We start from the raw sequence: 16,071 nt of genomic DNA on the forward strand, positions 1-16,071 counted from the left end.
CAGTTCCCCACTGTGGATTTTGTATGAGAAGAATGGGGGAATTTTCTCAATAGCTCATCCTGCCTGCTCTTCCTATATTTGTCAGATACTTGACAACTGGCTTTGTAAGCTTTTTAGCTATGGGTAATGGTATATTTACCCACTTTTGTGATGAGTAATGTAGCTCCACTCTTGGCAGCAAATAGTTTTTGCTTTCCAATTGGCAGGCCCAGAGGAAGAGAGAGAGGCTTTTGGAGGAGTTGTTGGTGGTGGCAGAGTGCTCCAGGGGCAAAAAGAAGCAAGGCCTCTTTAAGGAAAAGGTGGAACAGTCAGGATCAGAAAAAGGAAAGGAGGCGAGATTGTCGTGCAGGAATACAAGCTAATTTGAGGGCTAATCCACATAGAGCTCCATTTCCATCTGTCCTGTTTGCCATCGTTCTTTCCCTAGAGACTAAAATGGATGATATGAAACTTGAGCTGGCCACAAACAAGGAGTGTATATTGGAGGTGGTGACCCTTTGAGAGCTGTATGCAACGAAATTTCATTTTGATGTATGCTGATTGGGGTACATTCAAAGTGACAATAAAGTTGTTATTATTATTATACAGTCATGTGGACTCACTGTAGTTAAACACGCTTGAAATCTTTTCATTATTGTTGTTTCTGAATGTTAGTTGCTACTTATATTATCTCTTATATTCTTCAATGAACCGGTTTTCAGCCAATGATTAATTTTTGTGGTGCAATAACAAAGACCCGTGACTCTGATTTGGCCAACTGACTGGCAATGTATCCAGGGATATGGTACCAAGACACCGAATGGTTTGGGTTTAGCCAGCTGCCTGACAGTGACAGGAGTTGAGGCAGCAGATCTGGCAGAGGAATATGGGAGGCAAACCACCTGATGGATCTACTTCATTCAAACCAGAATGATCTGTAGAGTACAGTTTGAGATCCAGTATCTCCATTTCACGGAGTAGCAGATTGTGGAATTGAGCTGCCAGATGCTGGGATAGACAGTTGTCTGGCAAAGATTCTATGCCACCCTAAGTGCATGTCAGTTATTTGGGGGGCTAGTTTTAAAAAATGGGTTTAGTGCTCTTCTGAAACAGTAGTTCCCAAATCTTCAGTAAAACTAATATACTGTATGTGTACGGTACACACATTTAAAGTCTGGCTAATCAATAACATACAGTAAACCTTAAGTAGAGGAGAAGAGAATTCTTCCAACTAAATCATTTGTTTATTTACTTCAAAATACAGGTACAGAACAGCTGGGCTTTGGTTTAGTTGAATCATGAGGGTTTCTTGAATAGTACTGGAAACATGTGGATGCACTCTCCAAAAAATAATTTGCTGTTCAGATATCTTTTTTTAAAAAATCCCCTATTCCTGGAAATCAAAGGAAAGGGGTGTCTAATGTTAACTTGTTAAGCCCTACTGTATTTCCACAAGTTTGGTGAATATTATATAACAATAGCACATCAGAGGTAAATCCATCGTTGATAGTTTGAATAATTTTCAAACAGTTTCATTTTGATTTTAATTCTCCAGAAGGAAGCAGTATTTGGTGGCGCTGGGATTTAAGAAAATAAGTTTTTTTCTGAATTGGATCCCTGGTCCACATAATCCAGCAATCTGTTTTCATAATGGCCAACCAATTGCACAAGGAACACCACTAGTTTCCCGTAGATGGCTTTAAAAAGTTGTCACACTGCCATGAAAGCTATCATACATTGACCCCCCCTGACTTTCATAAGTTAGGCCAACCTATTTTTGAAATCAGAAAAGCTAGGAAGGGAATTCCATAGTTGTATTAACAAAAAAAACCTTTTATCTGTCCTGATTTTTCTAGGATTCATATTCAAAGATTGATTGTTGTGGTCTTATGCCTTAAAATGTCCTTGTCAACCACGGTTTTAAAGGGATGGCATTATCAGCTGTTATTTATTATTTCTCAAAGTAATTACTTCTGATGAAAAGGTGTTTTGCTTCATGAGTTAGCCAAGTACTCTGACATGTACATTTGAAAAAAGGATCCTTTTTTAAATCCATCAACACTTGGAAATATCAGAGTAGTAACTCTGCACATATATAGTACTGTTCAGATTTTGGCAGAAAGCTGAAATTACGCAAGATTTGTTACGAAGAATTTGGTCTTGCAGAATTAGGTTTGCTCCCATATTACTGACTTTTGGACATACACGTAAAAACTATACTCTTCCACAGTGCTTTCAGTGATTAACAAAGAAACTGTTACAGAGTAAATTTAATAATATGGATGTAAATATAATATTGGATTTAGACACTTTGCCTGAGGCAAGGAGCTAAATGGCTTTCTTTCCTATTCCAACTTTCTTTTGTTCTCTCTATCCATCTATCCCCACTATTATTAATTTTTTTGCTGCCCAGATCAATAGTGTAACAGTATAATTATACATATGTTTAAATTATTTTTTTTTTAAATTTTGATGATGTTCAATGATCAACAGCTAAATTTTAAAACAAGTTTTACACCCAAAGTTCACAAAGCAGAGTCTTCTGAATTCTTACCTACGATGTAACCAATATTAAAAAAGCGGCTGAGACAGCTATAGTTCAAGGACAGAAAAACTTGTTTTTATTGCACTGATTTTATTACTGTACTGCTTTAAACCCAGATAATGGTATTCAGATAAGGACTGGGAAGAAAGATAAGTCTTTGGTGAAAAGGTTAGGCAACAAACCAATGCACAAATCCATACAGGTAATGCCTCTAAATTCAACAAAGTTACTTCTGAGTAACGTGCTCCTTTGGCACATAGCCATGTTAGCCACACGATCACGGAAATTGTCTTCAGACAACGCTGGATCCCTTGGCTAGGAAACGGAAATGAGCATCGTGCCCTCAAGTCGGACAGGGAGCCCTTTACCTTTTACCTTACTTTTGAGTAGGCATTAATTAATCTATTTGGCAGGGAATGAATCAGTTCCAGGCAAAAAAGACAATAATGCTGTATTATACACCTCTTTTAAACTGATGTTCTGTAAGTATCTTTGAAGGTTATTAACTTGTACTTTTTGGTTTTACCAAATGTAAAATGCATTTCAGAAAGTCTAATGATCTTCCTTCTAGTTATTTATCCCTAGACAGCACGGTGAGATTGGAAAATGCTGCACATTACGGGACAGCAGAAAAGCCTAAACTTATAGAAGTGATTTCCAACATTTCAGGTACAGGATTATCATCTAAAAGTTCTATATATTCTTACTATATCTATATGCAGAAGTATACTTAATGGAAAGTTTCTGGAACTCTTGATCATGTCAAATGATACCTACAAGCCAAGTTGCTCTCTTGAGGGGAAAAAACCTGCCAAATTGTAGACTTTTAGTGGAAAAGACTATAGACGTATTTAAAAATGTATATAGAGCTTTCCATTTTATTAAAAACACATTAGATTTACAATAAAATAATGAAAAGAACAATAAAATACAGTAAAATAAGTTCATTAAAAAAAAAAGAAAGCCAAGGCAATTCAACTATTCTTGGTGTAACTAACTTGAAGAAATAGCAGACCAAATAGTGCCAGGATGAAAAGGTCTTTGTTGACGAAGTGAGAACCTGCCCAATTTCAGTGAGAGATCATTTCACATATAGATAGTCCTTGACTTACAAAGTTCATTTAGTGACTGTTTGAAGTTACAATGGCATTGAAAAAAGTGACTTTAGATTGTTTTTAACACAATCATTGCAGCATCCCTGTAATCATGTGATCAATATTTAGAAGCTTGGCAACAGGCTCATACTTATGACGGTTGCAATCTCCCGGGGTCATGTGATCATCCTTTGTGACAAGCAAAGTCAAGCAGATTCACTTAACAATCGGGTTACTAACTTAACAACTGCAGTGATTCACTTAACAACTGTGGCAAGAAAGATTGTAAAATGGGGCAAAATTCACTTAACTGTCTCACTTAACAACATTAGATTTTGGGCTCAATTGTGGTTGTAAGTCAAGGATTACCTGTAGTAGCCCCACACTGGAGAATCCTTCTGTCATGTCATTGCTCAATGAGCATCAGCAGGTCATTATAGCACAGGAAGGAAGCCATCCCCCATAAAACTGTAAAGACTAAATACAGCTGATTTTATGTTGTTGTTTTTTTTAAAAAAAAAAACATGGTTCCTAAAGACAACAAATGTTCAACAGTACTTATTTTAATTTGGAAAGTTTAAAAATCATTCTCCATGTCCTTCTGTGACATTTTACAGAAAAGTAGACTATATGTTTTTAATAGACATTGTGCCTGTATTCAAACAGTATCTAGAGACATCAGATATCACTCAAAATTTCCCCATGGTCCAGGTTTCATTTCGGGTTGCTTCCCTTTGTGCAGCAACAAAATCACTCTCAAGCAAACCAATTCAGCCGATTTAGAACTTCACAGAAATTTCCTAGGTAATAACAGAAATTCTAAAGTTAGTTGTAATGAACAAACATAAAAAAGCCATAGAACCCACCCACATTGATTACACTATCTATTAGCCAATATCTTAGATCACTACCAAAACCCGGTGCCACATATAGATTTGTAGGAAAGTAGTTCATAATCAGAGACCAGCCAATATTTCTCCCAACAGTGGAACAAAAGGGGATGTTTTCCCAATTCCTAAATAAAAAAAAACTAAGAAGGCTAACACAGTACTTCAAATAAGCAACATCAAGCGACTAAGAGCCTTGAGATCAATCTTAATAGCATCATGAATTTGGCTCAGAATCAAGTTGGCAACCACTATAGTTCTTTCAACTCTACTGTTGCTATTAGGTATATTATGTAACGAATGTAATTCTAGATTGTTATACACTGCTTCCTCCATATAAAATGTGTTGCATTGATCCAAATAAAAGATTGCAAGTGGATCAGTAAATAAGGATAGGCAGTATCAATCTAGGCTCAACCATAATCAGTGTATTTGGCCAATGCTGGGCAGACTTCATAGTGCCAGGCCTCCAGTGACAAAACTGAATCAAGCATGTACACCTCCTTCAAAATAAGCTTCCTATCCTCTTTCAGAGCATGAGAACCACCCACTCAGTAGGACGTCTATCTTGTCAAATTTAAATTGCTTGCCATCATTCAACACATTATTGCTTCCAGACTGATCTAGCACATACGCTCTTGTCTCAGAAGAAGAAAAATGCTGGATATTATCTGCATATTGGTAGAACCTTGTCCCTAAATACTTGATGATCAGTTCCAGCGTGGTCACACAGAGATTGAAACACATTGAAGACAGACTGGAATTTTATGACTAAACTGTTATTTACTGGGCCAGTTTTTAATTGAGTTGAAAGTTCAGGCCTTAAGCAGACATAGGTATATTCAGTATACTGCTGTACCTCCTTATTTCTCTACAACAAAGTATAGAAATGGCTTGCTAGAGTAACAGAGCAGTGATGGTGAACTTTTTAGACACAGTATGTCAAAAAATTTGGAAAGTGCCTAACATGACTCTGCTGGCATGTCACTATCTCCCCCAATCATTGCTTTGGGTAAAATGCTCCTGAGCTGTTGCGCAACAAACCCCTTCTGCAGCAGCCAGGAAAAATGTGCTTGAAATAACCACCTAAAAACCAAAGCACATTTAACTGCATGTGTTACTGCTTGAATTGATACCAGTTGCAGCAAGTCAAGTTACACTGAAACATTTTTTCTAAGAAGGTATCATTTTACCTTGTTTACTGAGCCTTTGTTACTTCTGTTGTTCCATTAGGTGGAAGCGCTGTAGTCAGTGAAAAGACTTCCAGTTCAGGGGCATCGAAAAAGTATGCCTACATTAATGGGGAGCAAGAGGGAGATATCAGAACATCATGAATATCACAATCCGATATATTTTTATAGCTAGTCCTCAATGTATGACCATTGCTTAGCAACCATTCAAAGTTACGACATCCCCCCCGCAAAAAAGATACTGGCAATCCAGATTTGAAGTTGTGATGGTTGACCATCACCCCGTGATCACATGATCACATTTTGGGCATTCAGCAACAGGCCCACCTTTATGGAGGCTCCCACAGACAAGTGATCACAATTTATGTATTTTCCATGGACTTCTGGTGCTTGGCCAAAATGCCCATTGTGGACAATGGATTTGCTTAGCAACCACAGCATTCATTTAATGACTATCACAAAAAAGGTTGTAAAATTGGGTATAGTTACATAATGACCTGCTTCATGACTGGTGTAATTTACGAGTTTAATTCCATGCTCAATTACTGTTGTGAATCAAAGACTATTTGTAAGATACATGGGCAGGGAACAGTCAACATAGAAATAACAAAAATATTCAAAGATGACCAAGACAGAAGATGCAGAGTGTCAGATATGGGAAAACACCCCCCAAACACTATTTATAGTAGATCTATCTGAAAAGTATAGTACTAAAGATGACAAAGGAAATAAGCCAAAAGTTACTTTGTAATTGAAAAATCTATTAATTCTCTCTCCAATAGGCTTCCTGGGGTTCCCTCCAACAAGTTTCTAGAGCTATTTAAGTAGTATGGTACACTTACCTGCATATGGATACACACGAATATACAGTGTATACTGTAAGTAGCTTGCAAATATTCTGAATGGGTTAATTAGACATGTCACTGTCTAATTCTACAACAGTTAATTAAATCTAAATAAAATCAATACTGAAAAATAAAAACTGAATAACTGAAAGGAATACTAGACAAATTGAGAGTTGTCATACCAAACAACCAACAGCCAGTAAGGCATGAAGAAGGACAACTGTCACAATTGTAGCCATTGCGATTCTCCGGTTGTCATCTCTAACGGCAGGCCAAAATGTCATGACTAGAACAGATCCTGAAAGACACAGAGCAAATGCCACCAAAACCCATCGGAGAACATTTTGTGGAATGATCCATAAAATCTGTAGAGGAAAAATAAAGAAATAAAAGTCCTGGCTTTACTGACTGCAAAATAAAACATTTTAATCTGCTATCCCTATCTAAAACCATCAAGGTACACCATCCCCATCACCTGTGATGGGAGAAACCTGCCATGCAGGAGTAGCACATTTGTCTCATTCTATCTGCACCTCATCACATGACAAGACACCCTGTGAAATCACATGGAGTGCTGTATCTTTGTGCAGTCAAACAAAATTGCAGCCTATCAACACACATTTGTGAGAAGAATGGCTATGGTCTCTGTCATCTTTTTCCAACTTAAGGCCCTCCCCAATAGGTAGGTAGGGACTACAATCCCTAGGGTTCCCACTTGCCATTTAATCAAGAAATAATGGACCAAACAATTAAGTATGTCCCACATCACATAATACAGATCTCTCAGTTAAGCTTTGCATGTGGAATATCAAAAACTGATATTGGTCTATTTAGCTTTCCACATATTGTCACCTGTCCTTCCTAAAATACTTAATTGTACTATACTTACTGCCGTTGGTATATAAATGAAGAGTGAATAGCCATAAACACACACTATTTCAAGAAATGAGTAGGAGACAATGTTCACAACTTTATTGTTTCTCCACATAAGGAATCCCCAGAGAGCGAGAGGAACTAGCCAGGCATAAACATAGATGGCTGTCGCAGCTATGGAGACTATAAAGAGATGTATTTTAGGATTACAATTCATTTCAAAATTAACAGGCATTTACATCATGAGCTGCAGAGTAAACTATGCAAGAACCAGAACTTATTAATCTAAATGAGGACCTTCATGCTATATACCCAAACTTGGAAAGTGACAATTTCTCTGTCCCATCACTTGGGGGGGGGGGAAGGAGTCAAGTGTTGAAATCAGTGACTAAAATTATCCCTCAGCCTCTGGCTCATAAAATTTAATATTCACATATTTAGAACTTTGCTTTTCACCTATTCGCCGCCTTCACTACTCACTAGATTTGAAAGTAGGGCATGCGGTAAGTAATAAATAATATACTGATTTGCCAAGGAATGGGCCTCTTCGTATGCCCATTAGGAATAGGGAGCTGTTTTGGGGACCTCAAGATGTGCGTGTATCTTACTCATTGATCTTTCTCTCCTTGCATGTCAGTGTGCCAAGCTACATTTTAAAATGGAAACCCCCAGGACTAATGAGCAATTCAGAACAGAACTGCTTATTACAGAATTTAGCAGGACACAAAGTTAGACTCCATGGCAATATAATTCTGGGCTAAATATCCAACTTGATAAGTTATTTGCTACTTAGTTTATGTGAGGGGTATCACTTATCATCTTGCTGCTCTGCTCACAAGTACTGATCCCACCCATTCTGGTTACGGCTGTGTCTTATAAGGTGGACAAAGGCACAGCTGATCTTTCCTCCTCTGGGATGGATCCAGGAGCCAGCTGCTCCAGGCTGATTGAGAATATGTCCTGGCACTGTTAGCAGAAGCAGCCAAGCAAGTGGATCCCTTTTACCAGTGATTATTCATGTTGGTGAGCTTGGCATCATGTTGTCTTCCTAGCTCTGAGAGGGCATTCCTTCCTCCTGCAAGTTCCTTGCCTGCCTTGCAACATTCTGACTACAAAGAGATCTGCCACCTTCCTCGAACTGGTTCGCCGCCATCCCCGCACCGTAGTCCCCTCCACTGAATAAAAACTGAACAGATACGAAACTGTTTGAAAAACTGTTTTACGAACCTTTGCGGAAATCTGGCACGTAATGAAAATCACGTTTACCCAGATGTATGAAGAATTTTGAAAGGTTGCCGCTAATTGCAACAGCAAAGACTAGCGTGGCACATATCCAAAATGGACCTTGATTGAGAGAAAAGCAAATTCCCATTTTAGTTTGATTGACGTATTTGTATTCAGCGCAAAAGCGGGAGAAGACCCCTTTATTCAAAATTATAATGTTTGCACATACCATAAAGATCAGGATTACTCCGAATGTACAGTCTCACAAAGTTTTTCCCTGGCACTGGAAATACAGAACCTTTGATTCTGTCCAAAACCTGATAATAATTAAAGCAATATAGATCATATGGCTGAAGATAAATAAACTGTTTAAATTAAAGAAATACTGAACACATTTTGGATTTAACAAAAGCATCTATACATCGCCCCATTGGAAATCAGGATCTTGGGCAAATTAAGTATGGTTTATTCAGTCAGAAACAAACAATGTGCACCACACTGCTTGCATTCATACATCAAGAAACCAAAAGCAAACAAATTACATTATGATTTGGATAATTAAATCCAGCCATTTTCCTTTTAATTTTTTTTAAAAAGCCCCGTTAGTTCCCTTAATCATAGGCTTAGTTTGCAAATAAATTGATGTGTGCTTTCTTTGAGCATTTAATGAATTCAGCCATTGTAATTTAATGTTAGGTGTAAGCCTGGTCGCTTTGAATTCTGAAAAAAAAAACACAACACTTTTTTAAAAATAGGACAGTGTGGTGATGACTGTAAGTGAGATAAAACAATAAAGGGCTTTTCTTCTGAGCAGCAAATAAGGGTTTGTTACATGAACACTATATGCATGCTAAGGCAGTGATGGCGAACCTTTTAGAGACCGAGTGCCCAAACTGCAACCCAAAACCCACTTATGCATCATCAGGTGCTGGGTGGGTATGGCCCATTGGCTGGGTGTGGCCAATTGAGTGGGTGTGGCCCATTGGGTGGGCATGGCTGCGGTGGTAACGGCAGACTGGGTGGGACTAAAAAGTTCAATCAATCAATTCCAACTTTGCAAGATCTTTTTTTTCCCGCAAGAAGTTGAAATTGACCGATTGATTGGACCTTTTTTTTTTGCACACGGCGGCAGAGGCCTAAAGCAAAAAGGTTTTATAAAACCCAGCTAAAGGCCTAGGACTGGGGCGACAGCGCGCGTGCCCACAGAGAGGGCTCTGAGTGCCGCCTCTGGCACCCGTGCCATAGGTTCGCCACCACTGTGCTAAGGTATGCCAATGGACAATGAGTAACTGATTCAAAGATCAAACAAGATGGAAGGAGTATACTGAACTACTGTATAGTAGAAATATCAACATCCAAGATTCCTTAGGAAATATCTCCCTCTCGCAAGAACATCTAGTACTAGAAGAAGTTAAGTCAGCACTCCAATCATTACCAAGTCACAAAGCTACAGGAAGTCACGGAATAAACACAGAAATACGGCAACCAACAGGAGAAGAATCAGTCAAAGTTCTAACCGAGCAATGGCACCAAATCTGGAAAACCATGCTAAAGAACTACAATCTGTGAAATGGCCAACAGATTGGAAGAGGTCAATCTACATTCCAATACTAAATTTAATAGAACATGCAAACTATTGTACAACATCCTTAATTTCACATGCTAGCAAAGTAATAGGATCATACAATGTAGACTGGAGCACTACATTGAGAAAGAAATGCCAAGTGTTCAAGATGATTTTTAAAAAGGACAAAAAAACGCATGAAACATTATATACCCACTGGATAAGAGAAAGCCAAAGAATACCAAAAAGAAGTCAGTATGTCTTTCGTAGATTACAGAAATGTATATTCAACTGCGTCATTCACATGACACTGTGGAACATGCTTAGAAAAATGGGAATCTCAGAACATTTCATTGTCCTCATGATAAACCTATATGCAGGTCGGGAAGCCACAGTAAGGACAGAACAAGGCAAAACATACTGGCAAAGGAATGCGGCAAAGACTGTATAATATTGCCTTATTTATTCAACCTATAAACTGTCCATAAAAGCTGGATTGAAAAAGGATGGGCATAATTTTAAAACTGGTGGAAAAAACATCTTGAGCTGTTGAGGATAGTACCCAGAATTCAAAGGATCTGTAAGTTCTAGTAACAGAAGTCAAGGGTCATGGTGAAAAAAGGGATGAAAATTCAATATATAATTGGAAAGTTTTCAAAAAGAATGGTCATGTATACCTTTTTGTTAGGTATATGGACATATGGACAAGGAAGTAGCAAAATAAATACAGAGCAGGATCTGCTATGCAGGATTGCCTCGCAGAAGCAAAAAAGAAAAGAAAACCATTTCATTAAAGTAAACATATTATGCAAATGGTACACCATATGCATATGTGGCAATGACAAACCTGGTACGTGTCCACATCAAAAAATGTCTGATAATAGTCAAATGTCCAGAATGGAGCACTTTTCTTCTGCCCAGCAAGCAACTGGAATATAGGATTTTAAGAAGAAAGTACAGGTTTATTTCTTATTCAAATGTATTATTTGAACATACAAACAATTTCACTTATGTTAGAAACAGGAACCTCTCCGGGGAAAATTGGAAAGCAGAACTTTCAGGAAAATCCGCACCATATATTCTATGTTAGGTTTACTTACATTGTGTTAATTCTGCAAACTCATCTCATTGAAAGCACATGAATGTATTTTTTGCCAAGTCTCTTGTCACAAAGAGAGACAAATATTGGTCAAATAATTCAGACCACACTCTGGTGAACTAAAATAATACATGTACGGTATGTATGTATGTATGTATGTATGTATGTGTGTGTGTGTGTGTGTGTGTGTGTGTGTGTGTATACCTATGTATGTATGACTGGGAATGATGAAATGATTTGATTCAGTTTGACCTTTTTTTACCCATTTCTTCATTCCCAGTCCTATGTGCATATATATTCTTTCCATTTGTAGGCTAGAAAGCTGTGATTTTACTCAACCTATCTCAAAGTCTGTATAGGAATTCAGATTTAATATTAAAGACAATCAAGTATTGTCACTAACACAAATAATGTCACAATACAATCAAATATTGTCACCATTGACAGGGACAAAAATCCCTTCTAAAGTTCTTGGAGTGGAGATTAATATCCAGTTTGTATTGCTATTAGAATTGAAAACAGTCATGCAGAATATCCAAAAGTTAATCAATCATAATCTGTGTACACATAGGTGAAATTCAAACCAAGATTGTAACAATGGCAACAGCACTTTTGTATATCAGCACTGTGCTAATGGATGATTTAAGGAATAACACTACATTAAGGGGAGAAATCCCTTATCCCATTAGATGGTTTCAACTCTCTAGCTGCCATCTAAATTTATAGTATATGAATCATCTCAAGGCTATTCCAGTGTGTCTCTTTCCTGCAGAGAGTTGTCCTTAATAGTTTCTACTTTTTATACACAATATATACAGTGTTCATTAACAATAAGAGGAAAAACAGCAGTTTGTTGGATAGAATCAATATGTTTTCATTAAAACCTCAGTTTTATCAGAATCATCTGTCCCCAGCAGTTCATCGTCTTCTTCTCTTCCAGACTCTTGGAGGCGTCCATGTTTTTTCTTTGTTTTTTCAGTAGGTTCATCGATACTAATAGTGACGGCATCTGGATTGGCTGCCAACAAGTTGGCTGCGTCGTCAAATTCTGAAAAACAAACATTCCCTGCAAAGACTTTATTTTTCTTAGCGTTTCCTCTCAAGGCATACAAGTTATATGGTATTAACTCTTGCATCATGTTCTAAAGTAAATATATTGTCAAATTACCAAGTCATTTGTTTACTCAGTTAACCAAAGCTTTGGATCCATGCCCTAGAACTGAGTTCACCAGAATTGTTACTTATTAAAAATGCTGTTTTTCATTATACTATATTCTGAAATTGAATATAAAAAGAAGCACCGCAGAGCAGAAACCCTACAGGAAGATTTGTAACAAGTAGCAATTTAACTAACAAATATTACTCACCCAACATCAGGAAGATTTCTGGCCTATTACTTGAGTTAATCTTATTGTATAACTATAACGAATATGCTTTGAATGAAAGCAAAGGCCCATCTACTGCATCTCCTGTTTTGGTCAAGGAACAATTAAATGCTGAAGGAGAAGCTGACATTAGGTTTAAGCAGGATATTTTGTGGAGAAGATAAAAAGAATGAAGTAGGTATGTCATTTGAATTCCTTGGTGGATTAAAAACAATAACACCTTGAGATAATTCCCATTAGGAAAGTATAATTGTATTCAGTTCCACAATGATAACACTGCTTGTTAAAAAAAATAAGTGGCAGCATCATGCACTATAAATGAGAGAGATTAAAGTTGCAAAGCAATGACACAAAACAATCTAAAGGTTTTGGTAACCCCTTTTTGAAATGTACCTTGGAACTTGAAGTCATCCACAGCTGCCATTCATGCAGTGATATTCGTAGTTTGTTAATAGGAATTGAGCAAAATCCTAAAAAATATCAAGAGAACAAATGCTGTCTTAGACTGAAAACCATAATTCTATTCTTCATTGTTGAAACTGATTTCCAGAGCTCTCGCAGCTATTCAACATCATACAGCAGATTCTCCAGATCAGTTCATTTCATCCAGAATACAAATTTGCTCCTAATGAGAGGATGCATTAAACTACTGGACAGAAATGCCTGCATACAATAGGAAAAAAATGTAAATAATTCCATACCATGCAGGCAGTACTTTACAAAGGATATTATCTCTTCCATGTCATCTTCTATTAATATCATTAATTCAGCCAATTTGATTTGAGAAAACTACATCTATATATCTCAATTTAGAAAAAAAGTCTTGACTGTCAAATTGTACAGAGAAGTCATAATCCACTGTTTACATGAGATCCAATTATGAGTTGCCTCGATAAGGAGTATGTGTGCATGCAGTTTAACTTCCTACCACCAATACTGGAAACTCACTGAGTGACTTTGCACTAGTCCCTCTCTTGACTTGGGGGGAAAATAGGATGAAGGAGTGCTATGTTTACTGCCTTAAGCTTCAGAGTGAAAGGGCGGATTAAAAATTGGTGAATTAAAAAAACCCAACTTTAATGCAAGGAAAAGAACACTCTGGCTGGCGCTGAGTCAGAGAAGAAATTGTGGGGAACTTGCTTTTTCCCTTCCTTCTCACAACAAACTCCTTATAATTGTATTTGGCTAATAAAAACCTATGCATTTAGCATAGATGCATCTAGCAGATGTTGGGAAAAATATCTCATATTAACTATATTTGAAGCTCAATAGATTTCTTTCGACTTTCACTTGTATATTCTGGTCATTCTATGAAAAATATGAAGCAAAAGCATTTACTTTTCCAAGTAAAAGAATTCAGTTTATAATTTCCACAGAACTGTACCACATTATACTAGAAAATGTAATAATAATGTCATAAGGGATTTTGCAACAGCACCGTGAAATGTAATAGTTTTTTCTGCAGGATGTATTTTTTAAAAAAAAAAATTACACAGAAATCTGTATCTGGGTTTCTTTTCTTTCAAGCACACCCAAATACTGCTTTCCTCCAAGGAGTACAGTACCGTCAAAAGAAATTTATCATCTGGCCATGTTAAGCACAGGTAACCTCCATCCTCCCTTTGCCCATGATTGCAAACTTACAATTAGGAAGAAATAAAGTTGCAGACTAACAGTTATGGAAATCTGCTACTAAATAGTTAGGATCGATTAAAGAAAAGCAGATAATAATAAATCGCTCTGATGTCGGGGAAAGGGGTTTGATCCAACCACCCTCAGTTTCTTGAGCAGAGTTTACAAGGCTCCTATGTTGACATTCACATTTGACATCTCGTGGGAGCTGGGGTGGGGGAGATGGGTTTTGCCAGCCAAACACGGATTTTATCCCTCTCCCTAAAGACAGGCCGCAGCCAGAGTCCTACCCAACCACACCACCAGGCGGCGCCGTCGCTACCTCCTCGGGGCAATACAAACGATGGAAGACGCCGAGAACCAACCTGTATTGCCGGAAACAGCAGGCACTAAGTATATACCCTTCCCCCTCTTTGCAGTCTCTCGCTCTTAAAGAGACAGACATCGCTTGCAGCATCTTGACCAATCGACGTTGCTCTTCTCCTCCTCCCCCTCCTCCCTTTAAAGAGACAGCAGCAATGAAATGCAAATGCATTTTTTTTCTTAGCTTGGTATTTTTAAGATGTGCTCAAGTGATGTTCTAGTCTACAGGAACAGTTGCTGTGCACGGAGAGCATCACGGAAAAGGCTAATTTAAATGATAAAGCTTTTCCGGAGCATAAAGCTTAAAGCCATGGCAGTTTAAGCTATAGTGGCTATGTTAACCTTTCAGATAGCAGAGTCACGGAAAAAAACAAACAGAAAATCCATTTCCTGAATAGGCTATGACGGTTGACAGCAGGTAGCCGACCGTGGATGCTCTTAGGAGTTAAGCAGGGTTGGATTTGAGTAGAATTTGGATAGGAGACCACTCAGCAATCCCAGAGCCGTCAGTTAAGGCCCGTGTTCCTCAACCACGACAACTTTAAAGCTATTTGGACTTGCTGGCAGGGGAATTCTTGGAGCCGAAATCCAAATATCTTAAAAGTTGCTGAGATTGAGAAATACTGAGCTAAACTGGGAAGTCGAAAAGCATCTTGGAAAAAGGTGATAGCAAATAACTTGTCTAAACACTCTGCATGTATATAACTGAGAAGTGACCAAGAGAGAATCTTGGGAGATTTCATTTCCTTTACTTATAAGCCTGTGAGCTCCGGCTAGGAAGCAAAACCCATTTAACTGTAGTGGCTCCTCTGTAGTAAACCTGAGCTGCAGCAATATTCAGATATTGCAACCTTTCTAAGATCTTCCAATAAACATTAATTAGTGAAAGATGCAAATATCTTCTGCATTCTCCCATAAGAGACAAAAAGTGTACAGTCAATGTTTTAAACATCCGACTTCGAAAGTGAAAAAGTCAGGAATTCTATATAGAGATTATTGGTCCAATTTTTAAAAAATGTGCATTTCATTTTTTTTTCACTCACTTTTTAGCTGCTTTGACCAGATTCCGGCTTAAAGACTTTTTTCCCCCACTACTGTGATATGGTCTCGGCTTTGCTTTCTTTTCCCACTACTTCTCGTCCCGTTCTCCACTTTTGGAAATTTTCGGAAAGGGATTCGTAGATTAGACATTCGATCACGCGGAGCCAAAAAAACGAGTTTTACTAAAAAAAAGATAAAAGACCTAAAAGTGAAGACGAAACGGGGCCCTTAACTGTCTCTTTTTGCTTTTGCTGATAGTTTTTTTTCCTCCCACCACGAACGGCGTCACGATGGGCGGGTTTAAAAAACGTCACTGAAGCTATTACCCTACTACTGGCAAGGAGAGCAGG

The 16,071-nt window shown here is 37.9% G+C and overlaps 1 protein-coding gene across 2 annotated transcripts; it reads right to left on the reverse strand.

The window, feature by feature from the left end:
* Positions 1–3,955: 3,955 nt before the first annotated feature.
* On the reverse strand, positions 3,956–15,982 carry YIPF1 (Yip1 domain family member 1). Of its 2 annotated transcripts, none has more exons than XM_015810881.1 (10): positions 15,724–15,982; positions 13,079–13,155; positions 12,185–12,348; positions 11,049–11,129; positions 8,867–8,954; positions 8,641–8,757; positions 7,430–7,596; positions 6,723–6,905; positions 5,699–5,796; positions 3,956–4,418 (listed from the first exon to the last, which is right to left on the reverse strand). In XM_015810881.1, exons 2-9 carry the CDS (start codon positions 13,107–13,109, stop codon positions 5,704–5,706), a joined length of 924 nt encoding a protein of 307 aa, XP_015666367.1. In that variant the 5' UTR covers positions 13,110–13,155; positions 15,724–15,982; the 3' UTR covers positions 3,956–4,418; positions 5,699–5,703. The 2 variants fall into 2 exon arrangements, with proteins under 2 accessions (XP_015666367.1, XP_015666368.1); XM_015810882.1 differs by lacking the exon at positions 15,724–15,982 and adding an exon at positions 14,683–14,790.
* Between the last annotated feature and the right edge of the window lie 89 nt (positions 15,983–16,071).

Source organism: Protobothrops mucrosquamatus, unplaced genomic scaffold, assembly GCF_001527695.2.
Source record: "Protobothrops mucrosquamatus isolate PMUCROS unplaced genomic scaffold, P.Mucros_1.0 scaffold24, whole genome shotgun sequence".
Classification (NCBI taxonomy): Eukaryota; Metazoa; Chordata; class Lepidosauria; order Squamata; family Viperidae; genus Protobothrops; species Protobothrops mucrosquamatus.

Bases quoted from the DNA above. Each gene is read 5' to 3' on its own strand.
- YIPF1 (XM_015810881.1), bottom strand. From the start codon at position 13,109: ATGGCAGCTGTGGATGACTTCAAGTTCCAAG. The intron at 8,758-8,866 runs GTATGTGCAAAC...CTCTCAATCAAG, and splicing joins GAGTAATCCTGATCTTTATG to GTCCATTTTGGATATGTGCC. The intron at 5,797-6,722 runs GTATGACAACTC...CCATTAATGTAG, and splicing joins TACTGGCTGTTGGTTGTTTG to GCATACTTTTTCGATGCCCC.